Source organism: Phacochoerus africanus, chromosome 5, assembly GCF_016906955.1.
Source record: "Phacochoerus africanus isolate WHEZ1 chromosome 5, ROS_Pafr_v1, whole genome shotgun sequence".
Taxonomy (NCBI): domain Eukaryota; kingdom Metazoa; phylum Chordata; class Mammalia; order Artiodactyla; family Suidae; genus Phacochoerus; species Phacochoerus africanus.
In genome coordinates, this window is record NC_062548.1 from 60,818,612 (window position 1) to 60,830,751 (window position 12,140).

At 51.8% G+C, this 12,140-nt stretch overlaps 1 protein-coding gene across 2 annotated transcripts in view; it reads right to left on the reverse strand.

The window, feature by feature from the left end:
* The window catches only part of CNNM4 (cyclin and CBS domain divalent metal cation transport mediator 4), a 44,409-nt gene extending 39,342 nt beyond the window's left edge, over positions 1-5,067 (reverse strand). For both annotated transcript variants that reach the window (XM_047781538.1, XM_047781537.1), the window contains exon 1: positions 3,660-5,067. In XM_047781538.1, the coding sequence (XP_047637494.1) occupies positions 3,660-5,052 (1,393 nt within the window). In that variant the 5' untranslated portion in view covers positions 5,053-5,067. The remainder of the gene's footprint in view (positions 1-3,659) is intronic.
* Between the last annotated feature and the right edge of the window lie 7,073 nt (positions 5,068-12,140).

The following is a 12,140-nucleotide window of genomic DNA, read 5'->3' on the forward strand; positions in this document are numbered from 1 at the left end:
CTCTGAGCTCCCCCATCCCACCCCCACCTCCCTCCCATCTCTAATGGTATGGGAGTATATTCATTACACACACTAATGAGGGAAGTCCTGTCAACTCCAGACGGTCAAAGACCACTTTTTCACAGAGAAACTGAGGCACAGGGAAAAGGAATGAGACCCCAACTCGGCTTCCCAAGTCCCTCTAATGCATGTGCTACTGCAGGAGCTCCTCCACTTCCGCTTCTCGGTGCAGCTGGAAATGTCAAGTCCCCGGAAAACAGCACAACACACCCATTTTTCTTTATTTCTTATCAGCTCCTCAAAATCTAACACTTCCGGAATGGGGCTCATTCTCTCCCAAACCTGACAGGTCATTCCACTCAAGCAAGGAGACTTTTTACTGAGGTCTTACTATGTGCCAAGAACCACTTTAGGGGGTCAGGGATATATATGAACAAAGCTTAGAGCCCCGCCCTTTGGAATGTACATTCTAGCGGAGGGAGACAGACAATAAACAAAGTGGGAGTTTCCTGGTGGCTTAGTGGGTTAAGGATCCAGCACTCTCACTGTAGCAGCTAGGGTCGCTGCTGTGGCTCAGGTTCGATCCCTGGTGAGGGAGCTTCCACATGCACCAAAAAAAATAAATAAATAAATTGGTAAATCACACAATTCTTAGAAAGCGGTAAGTGCTATGAGAAAAAGAAAAGTGAGCACAGGGCAGGGGGGATCAGGAAGTTCAGAGGGGTACAGTTTTCAATAGGGGGACAGGAAGGTAAAGGTGAAGTGTGAAGTGTGCAGGAGGGAGGGTAGAGTAAGCCTTGAAAAGTCTGGGAAGAACATTCCAGCCTGAGGGAACGGCCAGGGCAAGGCCCTAGGGTGAGAGTGCCCTCAGGGCAGCAAGACTGGCCAGCAAGGGCCTGCCAGAGTCAGTTGCTCATTCATTGTTTTACAAACATTAACTGTTAATCTCTTCGCTAAGCAACCAGTGGAGAAAGCACTAATAAGGCTGGATCCCTACCCTCAAGGAGCTTATGCTGGTGGGTAAGGAGATAAAACAACCTCAAAAGAGGATTGCAGCCACAGCAGAAAGACTCTGGCAGAAATCAGGGCCCTCACCCAACCTGGAGTTGCTGAAGGGTCCACTGAAACATGGAAAAGATCCTCAGCTAGTCTAGGCAGGCACCCCAACTCTGGTTTTGGTGCTTGCTGCTTGATGGCTGTGTTAAACCTGGCTCCCTGGCTTTTCCCAGCTAAAAATGAAACCTTCCAAACACCAGTTTTGTAAAGAAACTCCTTTAAATTGCAGGTGTAGACTAAGCGTTTGCCAGCTCCGGGAGGGCCTCAGACTGTAACAGTAGATGCCAGATGGAAAGACCCAGGAGAAGCCACACTGTGGGGAGCCCAGCGTGGCAAAGAGTTGGGACTGGGAGCTGGGAAGATGGTGCAGTGTCCAGGGTGTGTGCATTTGGGGTGACCATTTCATCACTCACTCTCCAGGGCCTCACAGAGCACTGGGAAGATTGTGCCTGTGTTACCATGGAAACACCAGCACCTCTTCCTCCCCTGCCCCCCCAACCCAGCGTCAGCCTCAGGCTACAAGCCTGTTAAGGAGGAGGAGTCCAGTGGACTGAAAGGTTCATCTGGTCTCACTCAGCAGAGCTCTGGCCTGAGAGATGCTAACTCTGTTTTCTCAGTTTCAGGAAGTAGTACTCTTTTTGTTCTGTGTTGTTGGTTTGCTTTTTTTTTGTGGTTTTTTTTTGGCTGTGCCTGCTGCATGCAGAAACTCCTGCGCCATGGATCAAACCCAAGCCACAGCAGTGACCCAAGCTGCTAGTGACAATGCCAGATCCTTAAACTGCTGCACCACCAGGGAAAAGTGGTACTTTTAAAAGACAAGCCCAAAGATGGCCCTGCCAAGACCCAGGAAGCTCCTGTCCTGCTGATCAGGGGCTGGGATGCCTGGCCAAGCCAATCCATACAAGTTGGATCCAGATCTGGGCTGAACGATTCAAACGTGCTTGTTGGGTGTGTCACCAGCAGCAGTCCCAAAGACCACAGAGGTAGTAAGGAGGAAGCCGCCCTGGTGAGTCCTAACCAGGTTCCTGAACATGCAACAAGGGAGAGTCCTACAGGCCCAGAGGCTGCAGGGTGGGGGTGGGGCACAAATCCTCACTGCCCTTCTGCTCAGACTTGGTCCTGGGGAGAAACAGCTTCCTGGGTCTACGCCCCCACAGAAACTCCTCCAGGCTGTGACATTACCACCAGACAAACGTCTATGTCCCTCCAGTTCCTGCAGAGTGAGACCACCTACCGGGCTATTTCCCCACTCAGACTTATAAAACTCAAGTCCGCCTCTGCTCTGATGCTGAGATTCAGTCTGTCAAACTGAAAAAGGGAAGGTTCCAATCCCCCACCCTGCCTGGGGTTCCGCATCTTTTCAGACCAAACCTGGCAAGGCCAACCCCTCCCTAGCCCACTCCATCACCCACTGATCCAGCCAGTTCCACCCTCTGTTCCAGAAACTGACAAAGGTCTGGGGTCTTGCTCCCAGCAGGAGTTCCACCTATAGGAAACCCCCCTCTCACCCCCCAACCCCACCCCCCACCCCATTCCTTTAAAAAGAGCCTCCCTTTCTGCCTCCTCACTCCCTTTGGGCTGGGAGGGTTTTACTCCATAATTGGCTTGTTTACCGCCACTCAGAGTGGTAGAGGTGGGAGGAAAGTTTTGCTAGAAGTATGGAAAGAGGCGTGTGCTTTGAGCTCTGGGGCTGGTGAATAAACCCTCCAAGTGTCTCTCTAACTACTTGAGAAGTGGCCAAGAACTCATGTGAGAAAAAAACACACAAGGCAACGCGAGGCCGGCTGAAGATTCCCAGCAGACCACAGGAGGGAAGCTTATGTTTGGCGCCTGGGAAAGATAGAACAATAACCCAAACTTAATCTGCTTGTTTCTGCTGAATAATCAAAAGCATCACCTGGCATTGTCCTGAGCAGGGAGCCAACTAGACCCCTCCCAATTCAGCTTCTGTGGGCCAGGAGCTCCAGTGATACTGTTCCCCAGCCCCAAGCAGACTTAGCGCCCTGACTTTGGGCTCCTCCCAAGGCCCCAAATGACTCAGTCTCTCCCCTAGTGATCAGGGATCCACAGAGCCTACACTCAGCCAAACAAGACCACCTGCTGAGCCACATGCCCATGCTTTGCTCCCTGACTCAAGTTTTTCTGCTCAAGGGGTTCTTTTGGCCTCAAGTACCAAGTCTCCCCAACTTCTAAGGCTCTCAAATGCTCCCTCCCCTATGAAGGTCTTCCCAGTTTCCCAGCCCCTTCCCTACCAGACCCCAGTCAGACATGCTGGCTCTGGTTCCTTGCCCTAATCTCCATGTCCAGGTGCTGGCTTCTTTTAAAGCATTAGCCTCACTCCATCCTGCTCTGATGTGGGCAAGAGTGTCCTGCTCAGCTCTGATTCACCTGAAGCACAAAGCACAGTTGCTGGCGGACAGCAGATGCTTAAGCTCCATTTCTGCTGCTCCTGTATACTGGTCACCTCAGAGCCAAAGGAAGTGCTGGGCAAAGGGACACAGAGTCACATGAACGGAACACTAAGATGAGCTAACACAAAACAGTCAGGGGTATGGAGTGGCACCACCGAGAGTGAAGCGAGAGCTGCCTTAGGCCTTACTTACCCTTCTTGAACTCCTCAAGCATGGCGTCCAGTTTGGTGTCGTGGAAGACAAAGTGCACTGGGTGGTTGTAGAAGCGGGTGATGGTCTTAAGAGGGGTGCAGTCATCCGGGTCCACGAAGGCCAAATCTTTGACGTAGAGAATATCTACGATGTTGGACTGCTCATCTTCAAACACTGGGATGCGGGTGTAGCCGCTTTCCATAATCTCCGACATGGTGTTGAAGTCCAGGATGGCATCGCTGCGGATCATGAAGCAGTCCTGGAGCTGGGTCATGATGTCCTCCACGGTTTTGGTCCGGAGTTCCAGGGCACCCTGGATCATGTTCAGCTCCTCTTTCACGAGGTCATTATAGGGCTCCGTCACCTTCAACATCTCCATCAGCTTCTCCCGATTGTAAACGGTACCAATCTCCTGGCCCAGGAAAAAGTCTAGGAGCTTGCTGATGGGGAAACTGAGGGGGAAAGTGAGTAGCATAAAGAATTTGGTGAGAATGATAGTGTTGGCACCCACAGCCAAACCGTGTCGGGAGCACAGAGCCTGAGGCACGATCTCCCCAAAGATGACGATGCCAATGGTGGAGGAGGCCACTGCCATGAGCCCAGACCCTATGAGGTTGTCTAGAAGGATGGTGAGGGAGGTGTTGACCAGCACGTTTCCCAGGAGCAGGGAGCAGAGCAAGTAATTGCCCTTGCGACGGATGGGCTCGATCTTGCGAGCATAGCGCCTCTCCTTCTGAGTGCCACAGTTCTGCACGATGCGCAGCTCCATGGGGTCCAGGGCCATAAGCCCCAGGTTGAGGCCAGAAAATATCCCCGACAGCACTAACAGCACCATAATGAGGAGGATGTGCAGCCAAAAGGGCAGGAATCTCCCAGTCTCCTCCTTCAAGAAGAGAAGAGAGTCCTTGTCTGTCCACCTCTGCCAGGGCCCGTCCACGCTGGCCCGGGTGCACAGTGCATACAACTTCATGTTCTCGCTTCTCCGGAGGAATTTAGTGAGCACCACCAGCATCCCAGACGTGTCCCCGCGGCTCACGTTGACCAGCCGCTGGACCACCAGGTCCTTGGTGAGCTCGGGGCAGTTGGTGGAGTTGCGGATGGTGTCGGCATTGTCCACCTCGGTGAAAGAGATCAGGTTGCTGGAGATGGAGCCCAGCCTCTGGCCATACAGCCTCAGGTTTACCGTGCTGCCCTCGGACACGTAGATGGTGCCATCCTCGTTCGTCCCACACGATTTGTTGCAGCTCGCCAACCTCATTCCTAGGATCTCGCCCCGCTGGGGGTCGCCCTGGCCGCAGGCCCCCCGCGCCCACAGCAGCACCAGCGCGGCCAGGAGGAGGCGCCCTCGGGCCGGCCCGCCACCCGGGAGCCCGCCCCCGCCCACCGGCGCCATGTTGCTCCGGCCCGGCCGCCGCCGCTCCCAGCGCCCTGCCGCGCAATCCCACTCGCGCCGCCGCTCCTGCAGCTCCGCCGCCTCTGAGCCAACTGCCTGGCCCGCCGGCCTGACGTCAGGTCAGCGCCCCTCCCGCCCCGCCCACCGACCCACGCCTCTCATTTGAATATGAAGTCCCCGCCCGCCCCGCAGCTCCGCCGCCACCCTTAAGGAGGTCCGGAATTTAAGGTGGAGCGAAGCGGGGGCACCGGAGCACTGATGCTATGGAAGAAGCCCGCCCCGCCCTCCTCGCACGCCTTCCGTGCACTCTGCTGGTACAGCTTTCCTCCGCCCAGACCTGCTCCCTCTCCCGCAGTCCAGGCCGGCCTCGCTTGCTGGGCTTCTTCCCCTTCTCCAGAAACCTGCAGTTGGGGCAGGTGGCCCTTCTCTGTAGAACCTCGGAAGCCAAGCCATCTAAATTGCTTTTCCTGCTATGGAAAAGGTAAAGGAGAGCCTGAGGGCATAGGCCTGAGAGAGGCTTTCAAGTCCACGGTCATATTTCTGGCTCTCGCACTTCTGGGGTTTGTGCCCAGCCTCATCCCAAGGCAAGAAGTAGGTTGCTTTAGCCCAGGTTGCCTTCTGCTAGGTGGCCTTCGGCCAATAGAATCTGGAGGAACTGAGGATAGGACCCGGCCTGGGCTTATCTCCTGTCGTTTCCATTTAGGACACAAATGTTGAGCATCCACTATGTCGGGCCCTTGTTCCAGACTCTGACAATATAGCAGTGAATGAGCCCAAGTTCCTGCCCACTGGAGTTTGCAGTGTAGGATAGAAAACAGGCAATGAGCAAGTAAACATATTTTTTCATCCTCCCAACAACCCTAAGAAGGGGTATTATTTCTGTATTAACAGATGAAGAAATTGAATCTATGCACAAGTCAAGGTCCTTCTAAATTGTCACCTTAAGAGCAGGCTGGTGTGACTTTGCTAAGGCAGGTTGGAATATCTCACAGCTCCAGTGTCATTTGTAAAATGAGCATATGAATGATAATAGAGGAGTTCCCACTGTGGCACCACAGGATCTGCAGGGTCTCTGCAGCACCAGGATTCAGGCTCCATCTAGGCCTGGCACAGTAGGTTAAAGGATCTGGACCAGGATTTCCATAGGACCCCAGGAGCAGCCAAAAAGGGGGGAAAAAAGATAATAGAACACCACTTCACCAAGCTTATGGAATAGCTGGCCTAGACGCTGAGGAGACAGGACAACTCTGAATGTTGTTGGGCTATGTAGCTATTGTTGTTATTGTTTTGTTATTGTTGTTGTTGTCTGCCCTTCCTGGACCAAAACCCTAACCCCAAATTATGGTGGTGACTGACCAGCAGGGGCAGCTGTATGTGGAAACTGGAGCTGAGAGGCACGGTGCCAGGCCTAGCCCTGAAATGACTGCTTCCTGGACGGCCCTACCTTGGTGTCGGTCAGCAACTATGAATTGAGCGCCTGGCACTCAGGGTGTGGGGGAAGACTGCAGCTGCCACCCTGTTAGGGGGAAGGAAGAAGACAAACACCCTGACGATAATTGCAGAGGTGCTTGGACGGGAGGACCAGGTACCAGACTGGCCATGGGTTGGTCTGGAGCAAGTTTTTTCCCAGCCCTGGAGACACAGAATCCATTTCATTGTCTCCCTGCACAAACACTTGCATTTATTTTTATTATGGTATAATGTTTGCCAATAAAAGCAACAATCAATACTAGCCAGAAAGAGACTAAACAGAGAGGAACAATTGTATAGTGTTACAAGAGGAGGCGTGGTAGCAGAGGCCGGATTCAATTAAGCACTGTTAGCAAGGGTAGAGGGTGCTATATACTAGATCAGCCTGAAGCAACCCCTAGCAGGTAGGTCTCTTACTTCATGTTCCACGGTGAGTGTCCAGACTGCCAGTTTTTCAGAAAACAGGGTCTCCATGGTGGGCACTGGCCAACACAGAGCAAAAACAAAACCTTTGACAGGCCGCTCCCTCCCATCTCCACTGACCAGAATGAACCACCTCTGTTGCCTCAGAGCAAGCCCAGCTCTCAGGGGTGCTTCTGCCCTCCCCACCTCACCCCTTTCCAGCAGGCTTTAGGACCAGTGCCCTCCCCTCAGTACTTAGACACATCCCCATTCTATTATTGACCAATCGGCTATTTTTATTTTGCCCATTTTCAGACTGTCTGTAGTCAGAAGTGCTCTACCTATGCACTGAGTCCAATGACAAGCCAACAAAAGGAAGGAAAAAAAGAAGCTTTTGAGACAAGTGTTAAAAATTCAAGGGCTGTTGGGAGTTCCTGATGTGGCTCAGCGGGTTAAGAACCCAGTGTAGTCTCCATGAGGATGTGGGCTCATTCCCTGGCCTCCCTCTGTTGGTTAAGGATCCAGCATTGCCACAGGCTGCAGCACAGGTCACAGATGTGGCTCAGATCCAGTGTTGCTGTGGCTGTGGCCTCAGCTGCAGCTCCTAATTGACCCTAGCCCTGGAACTTCCATGTGCCACAGGTGCAGCCATTAAAAAAACAAGCAAACAAACAAAAAACACTATATATATACATGCAAAACACATATATATACATGCTGGTAAGGGTTTGGTAGGAAAAATCAATTTCTGCTAAAGTTCATTTACTTACGCTCATCCATGATTATATGCACATCCATGATTAAGTGAATAGAGCAGATCTAATGAAGTATTGAAATTCCCCTTTCTGCACTACCCAGACAGCATCCATGCCTTGTTCTGGGTTCCCATGGTAACAAACGGAAATTTTCCTTTTCTGAGGACTTGACGTTTTGCAAATGAAGGAGGCATGGCTAGAAAAAAAGAAAAAGAAATTCCTCTTTGCCCTCCCAGAGCCTTCAATCTGCAGAGCAGACAAGACTCCCTTATAAAAGTTAAATGCAGTATGGGGAGTTCCCACTGTGGCTCAGCAGAAACAAACCCGACTAGTACTCATTAGAATTTGGGTTTGATCCCTGGCCCCACTCAGTGGGTTAAGGATCCCATGTGGTATAGGTCAAAGACATAGCTCAGATCTGGCGCGGCTGCAGCGTAAGCTGGGCAGGATTCAGCTCCTAGCCTGGAAATTTCCCCCACCCCCCAAAATGCAGTTATGACCTGGAAAGTATCCGAAGAGGTATCTGAGACCAGGTTGGAGTCCAGGTTCATTCTCTGCCTGGCTTTTGTTCCTGGCTAGGGCATTTAACCTTTTCTCATCTGCAGAGGTGAGAGACCTCCAGCAGAGTGGTGGGGACAAGGTGGAGACAGAGGTGTATTAATGTGCAGAGCAGGAAGCCTGAACCATGTGTGGCTCCTGTGAACCAGGCTGTGAGAATGGCAGAAAGTGACCTGCAGGTGAACAGCCTCTCTCCTAAAGGGCAGACCTGCTTCTCTGCCTGGGGTAGAAGGCTTTACTCACCTAAATGCCTCCTTTTGCAAGTAAGGAGCTGGGGAAGGTCTTTCTCCCAATGTGTCCTCATACCTGACCCCCAAGCATCCCAAAGCACTCCATTCGTGACATTTTTTTCCCTGATGGGTCCTTTCCAGACCCTGTAGCAGCATGTCTACACCTGCCATGGTTGAGCCCACTCCTTTCTGGTCCTGTTCAGGGTGACGGCCTAAAAGATTTTTCGGGTTTTTTTTGTTGTTGTTGTTGTTTAGGGCCATATCAACCCAGGATCCGAGCCAAGTCTGTGACCTACACCACGGCTCATGACAACGCTGCATCTCTGACCCACTGATCAAGGCCAGGGGTCAAACCTACATCTCATGAATACTAGTCAGATTCGTTTTGCCACAACAGGAACTCCCAGCCTAAAAGGTTTATTGCCACTTCTGTACCTGGCTGACACTGAGGATCCAATGAGGAACAAGGTCCCAAACTAGCGATCTTGGGATCTTCCACCCCATTCCCTAGACTGGGATCCTGCCAGTTTGGATTCTTTTTCCACTTTCTTTTTTGGCCACCCCGCAGCATATGGAGTTACTGGGCCAGGGATCAGATCCAAGCCGCAGGCTGCAGCAACACCAGGCTGGATTATTAGCCCTCTTCAACCTCTGAGTCTCCAGAATGGGGAGCTGCTGGTGGAGAAGCTGTCCATATGCTGGAGGAGCTCAGAGCCTGAGGCCTGCTGCAGCCCCACACTGGGCAGAGCCTTCAGGGCACGCTGTGGGACTGGGGTGTGAGCCTGGTTGGCAGCCGTGGGACACCTTTTCAGAGTAAGCCATAGGCCATCCTCCATACGTGCCGTGGCCTATTCACTACTGCCTGTAAGTCTACTGTTACCCTGAGCACTTGCAGGATACATTCATGCCTTTTTTTTTTTTTTCCTTTTTCTTTTTCGGGCCACACCTGCGGCATATGGAAGTTCCCAGGCTAGGGGTAGAATCAGAGCTACAGCTGCTGGCCTACACCAGAGCCACAGCAATGCCAGATCTGAGCCGCGTCTGCGACCTACACCACAGCTCACGGCAACACTGGATCCTTAACCCACTGAGCAAAGCCAGGGATCAAACCTGCATCTTCATGCACACTAGTTGGGCTTTTAACCAGCTAAGCCAAAACGGGAACTCCACATTCGTGCCATTTAATTGTCTCAGGAGGGAAGGGACAGTCATCCCTCCACGGAAGGATGGAGCAAGTGTGGGGTTAGCTGGATGGTACCTTGACTCAAATCCCAACTTTGTGTACAACTATAAATGTAATAAAATTCATTGAATAATTTAAAAAAGAGAAGAATGCATGACAGGTGGAAGGATGGATGTAAGGATGGAAGGGTGGATGGACAGATGATGGATGGATGGACAACACAAGGATAGAAGGAAGAAAGATGGATGTGTGATGGATGGATGGATGGATGGAAACATGGACCAGGGTTGGATGGATGAACAAGGACGGATAGATGGATGACTGGGTGGAGGGCTGGATGAATGGATGGATGGAAGGATGGGTGGATTAAAAAAAAAATCCCAACTGGGGTTATCCCAGCAAGTAGGGACAGGAGGACCTCGTGCTGATTACGATCTGAGAAGGGAATGAAAACATGAGGTCAGGGATTTAGACCAGTAAAATGATGTGCCTCTGACAGGAAGTAGAATGCCTGAGCAGCAGGAGGGAGGAAGCTCTTGTATTAACTGGATAGGCTTCAAGGTCCTGGGGTAACAGGACGGATTGTTCTCCTTTGGGACAGGCTTGTTGGAAGCAAGATTCCCCATCATGGTTGTTGAGGCACAGTGGGAGGCTGGCCTGGCCACAGATTGCCTACGTGACCTGGATCTCTGGAACATTTTTTTTTTGCCACACTGGAGGCATATGAAATTTCCTGGGACAGGGATCAAACCCAGGGACCGACCAGCATCACAGCTACAGCAATGCTGGACACTTAACCACCTACATCACAGGGAAACTTCCAACTGTGACTTTTTCTTTTTCTTTCTTTCTTTTTTTTAATGGCCGCAGCATATGGAGGTTCACAGGCTAGGGGTGGAATTGGAGCTACAGCTGCTGGCCTACACCACAGCCACAGCAATGAAGGATCCAAGCCACATCTGCGACCTACACCAAGCTCTTGCAACAATGGATCCTTAACCCACGGAGCAAAGCCAGGGATGGAACTGGCATCCTCATGGATACCAGTTGGGTTGGTTAACCACTGAGCCACCACTCAAACTCTGGGGCCTGGATATTTAAAAGATACTCAAATGTCCTTAACTTCACTAATTTCAGCCACAGTCCTCTTGTCCTTTCCCTACCCTTTCCTACAGATGGAGAAAATCATTAGAGGCTGGGGGTCAGTGAGCAAGACCAGGTGTGACCCCCTTGGGCCTCTGTGGGGAACAAAGAAAGGGGGCTGCAGCGGATGTAGAGCTGGGGGTGGGGTGCGGGGAGGTCACTTCACACAAAGGGACTCAGAGTGCTGGGAGGGAGGGATGGGAGTCCAGGCCTGCCTAGAAGCCCCTGCTGCTCCAGCGCCCCTGTGAGGAGTCCCAGGCAGCACCTGACCGAGAGGGGCCTGGCGCCCAGGACTCCACCCACTCTCCCTCCCTCCTGCTCCCCCCACCCCAGTGCGCAGGAGCGCCCTCTCTCCCCTGCACAGGGTACCCCGGCAAGCTTTTCTTCTGCCTCTGCAAACACAAAGACCCTTTTCCTTTCCTTTTTATTTATTTATTCTTTTTTTTTTTTTTGTCTTTTTAGGGCCACATGCGTGGAATATGGAAGTTGCCAGGCTAGGGGTCCAATCAGAGCTGTAACTGCTGGCCTACACCACAGCCACAGCAACTCAGGGTCTGAGCCACCTCTGTGACCCACATTGCAGCTCACAGTGGCAACGCCGGGTCCTTTTAACTCAATGAGCAAGGCCAGGGATCGAACTCTCGTCCTCATGGATGCTAGTCAGGTTTGCTACCATTAAGCCACAATGGGAACACCCACTGTTTTTTAATTAAAGCTGCTCCTCTAGTGTCAGGACTCACCGAAGTGCAGGCTCTTTTTTTTTTCTTTTAGGGCCACACCCTCAGCATATGAAGTTTCCCAGGTTAGGGATCAAATCGGAGCTGTAGCCACTGGACTACACCACAGCCACAGCAATGCCAGATCCAAGCCACGTCTGTCTCCTACACCACAGCTCGTGGCAACACCGGATCCTTAACGCACTGAGGGAGGCCAGGGATCAAGCCTGTGCCATCATGGATGCTAGTCAGATTTGTTTTCCCTGAGCTATGACGGGAACTCCTGAAGCTCAGGTTCTTTTGTACCATCACAGAAAGAATTCAGCATGAGGCAAAGCATGAGTTTGTTAGCATAGGACCTTTGTGAGAGACACAAGCAGGTTGGCAGAGGAATGCAGCAACCCCAAGGAAAAAAGAGGCCTACATTTTTATAATCAAAGAAGTGGGGAGGGGAGAAGACGACCTTCTTGCTCAGTTTGGGGATAGCCATCAAGACTTACATCGTTTGTTCCTCCTTTGACCCTTTATGGTTTAACCGGGACTCTCATGGCACTATTTAAATCACATGTAGGGAGTTCCCATTATGGATTGGTGGGGAAGAATCCGACTAGTATCCATGAGCTTGCAGATT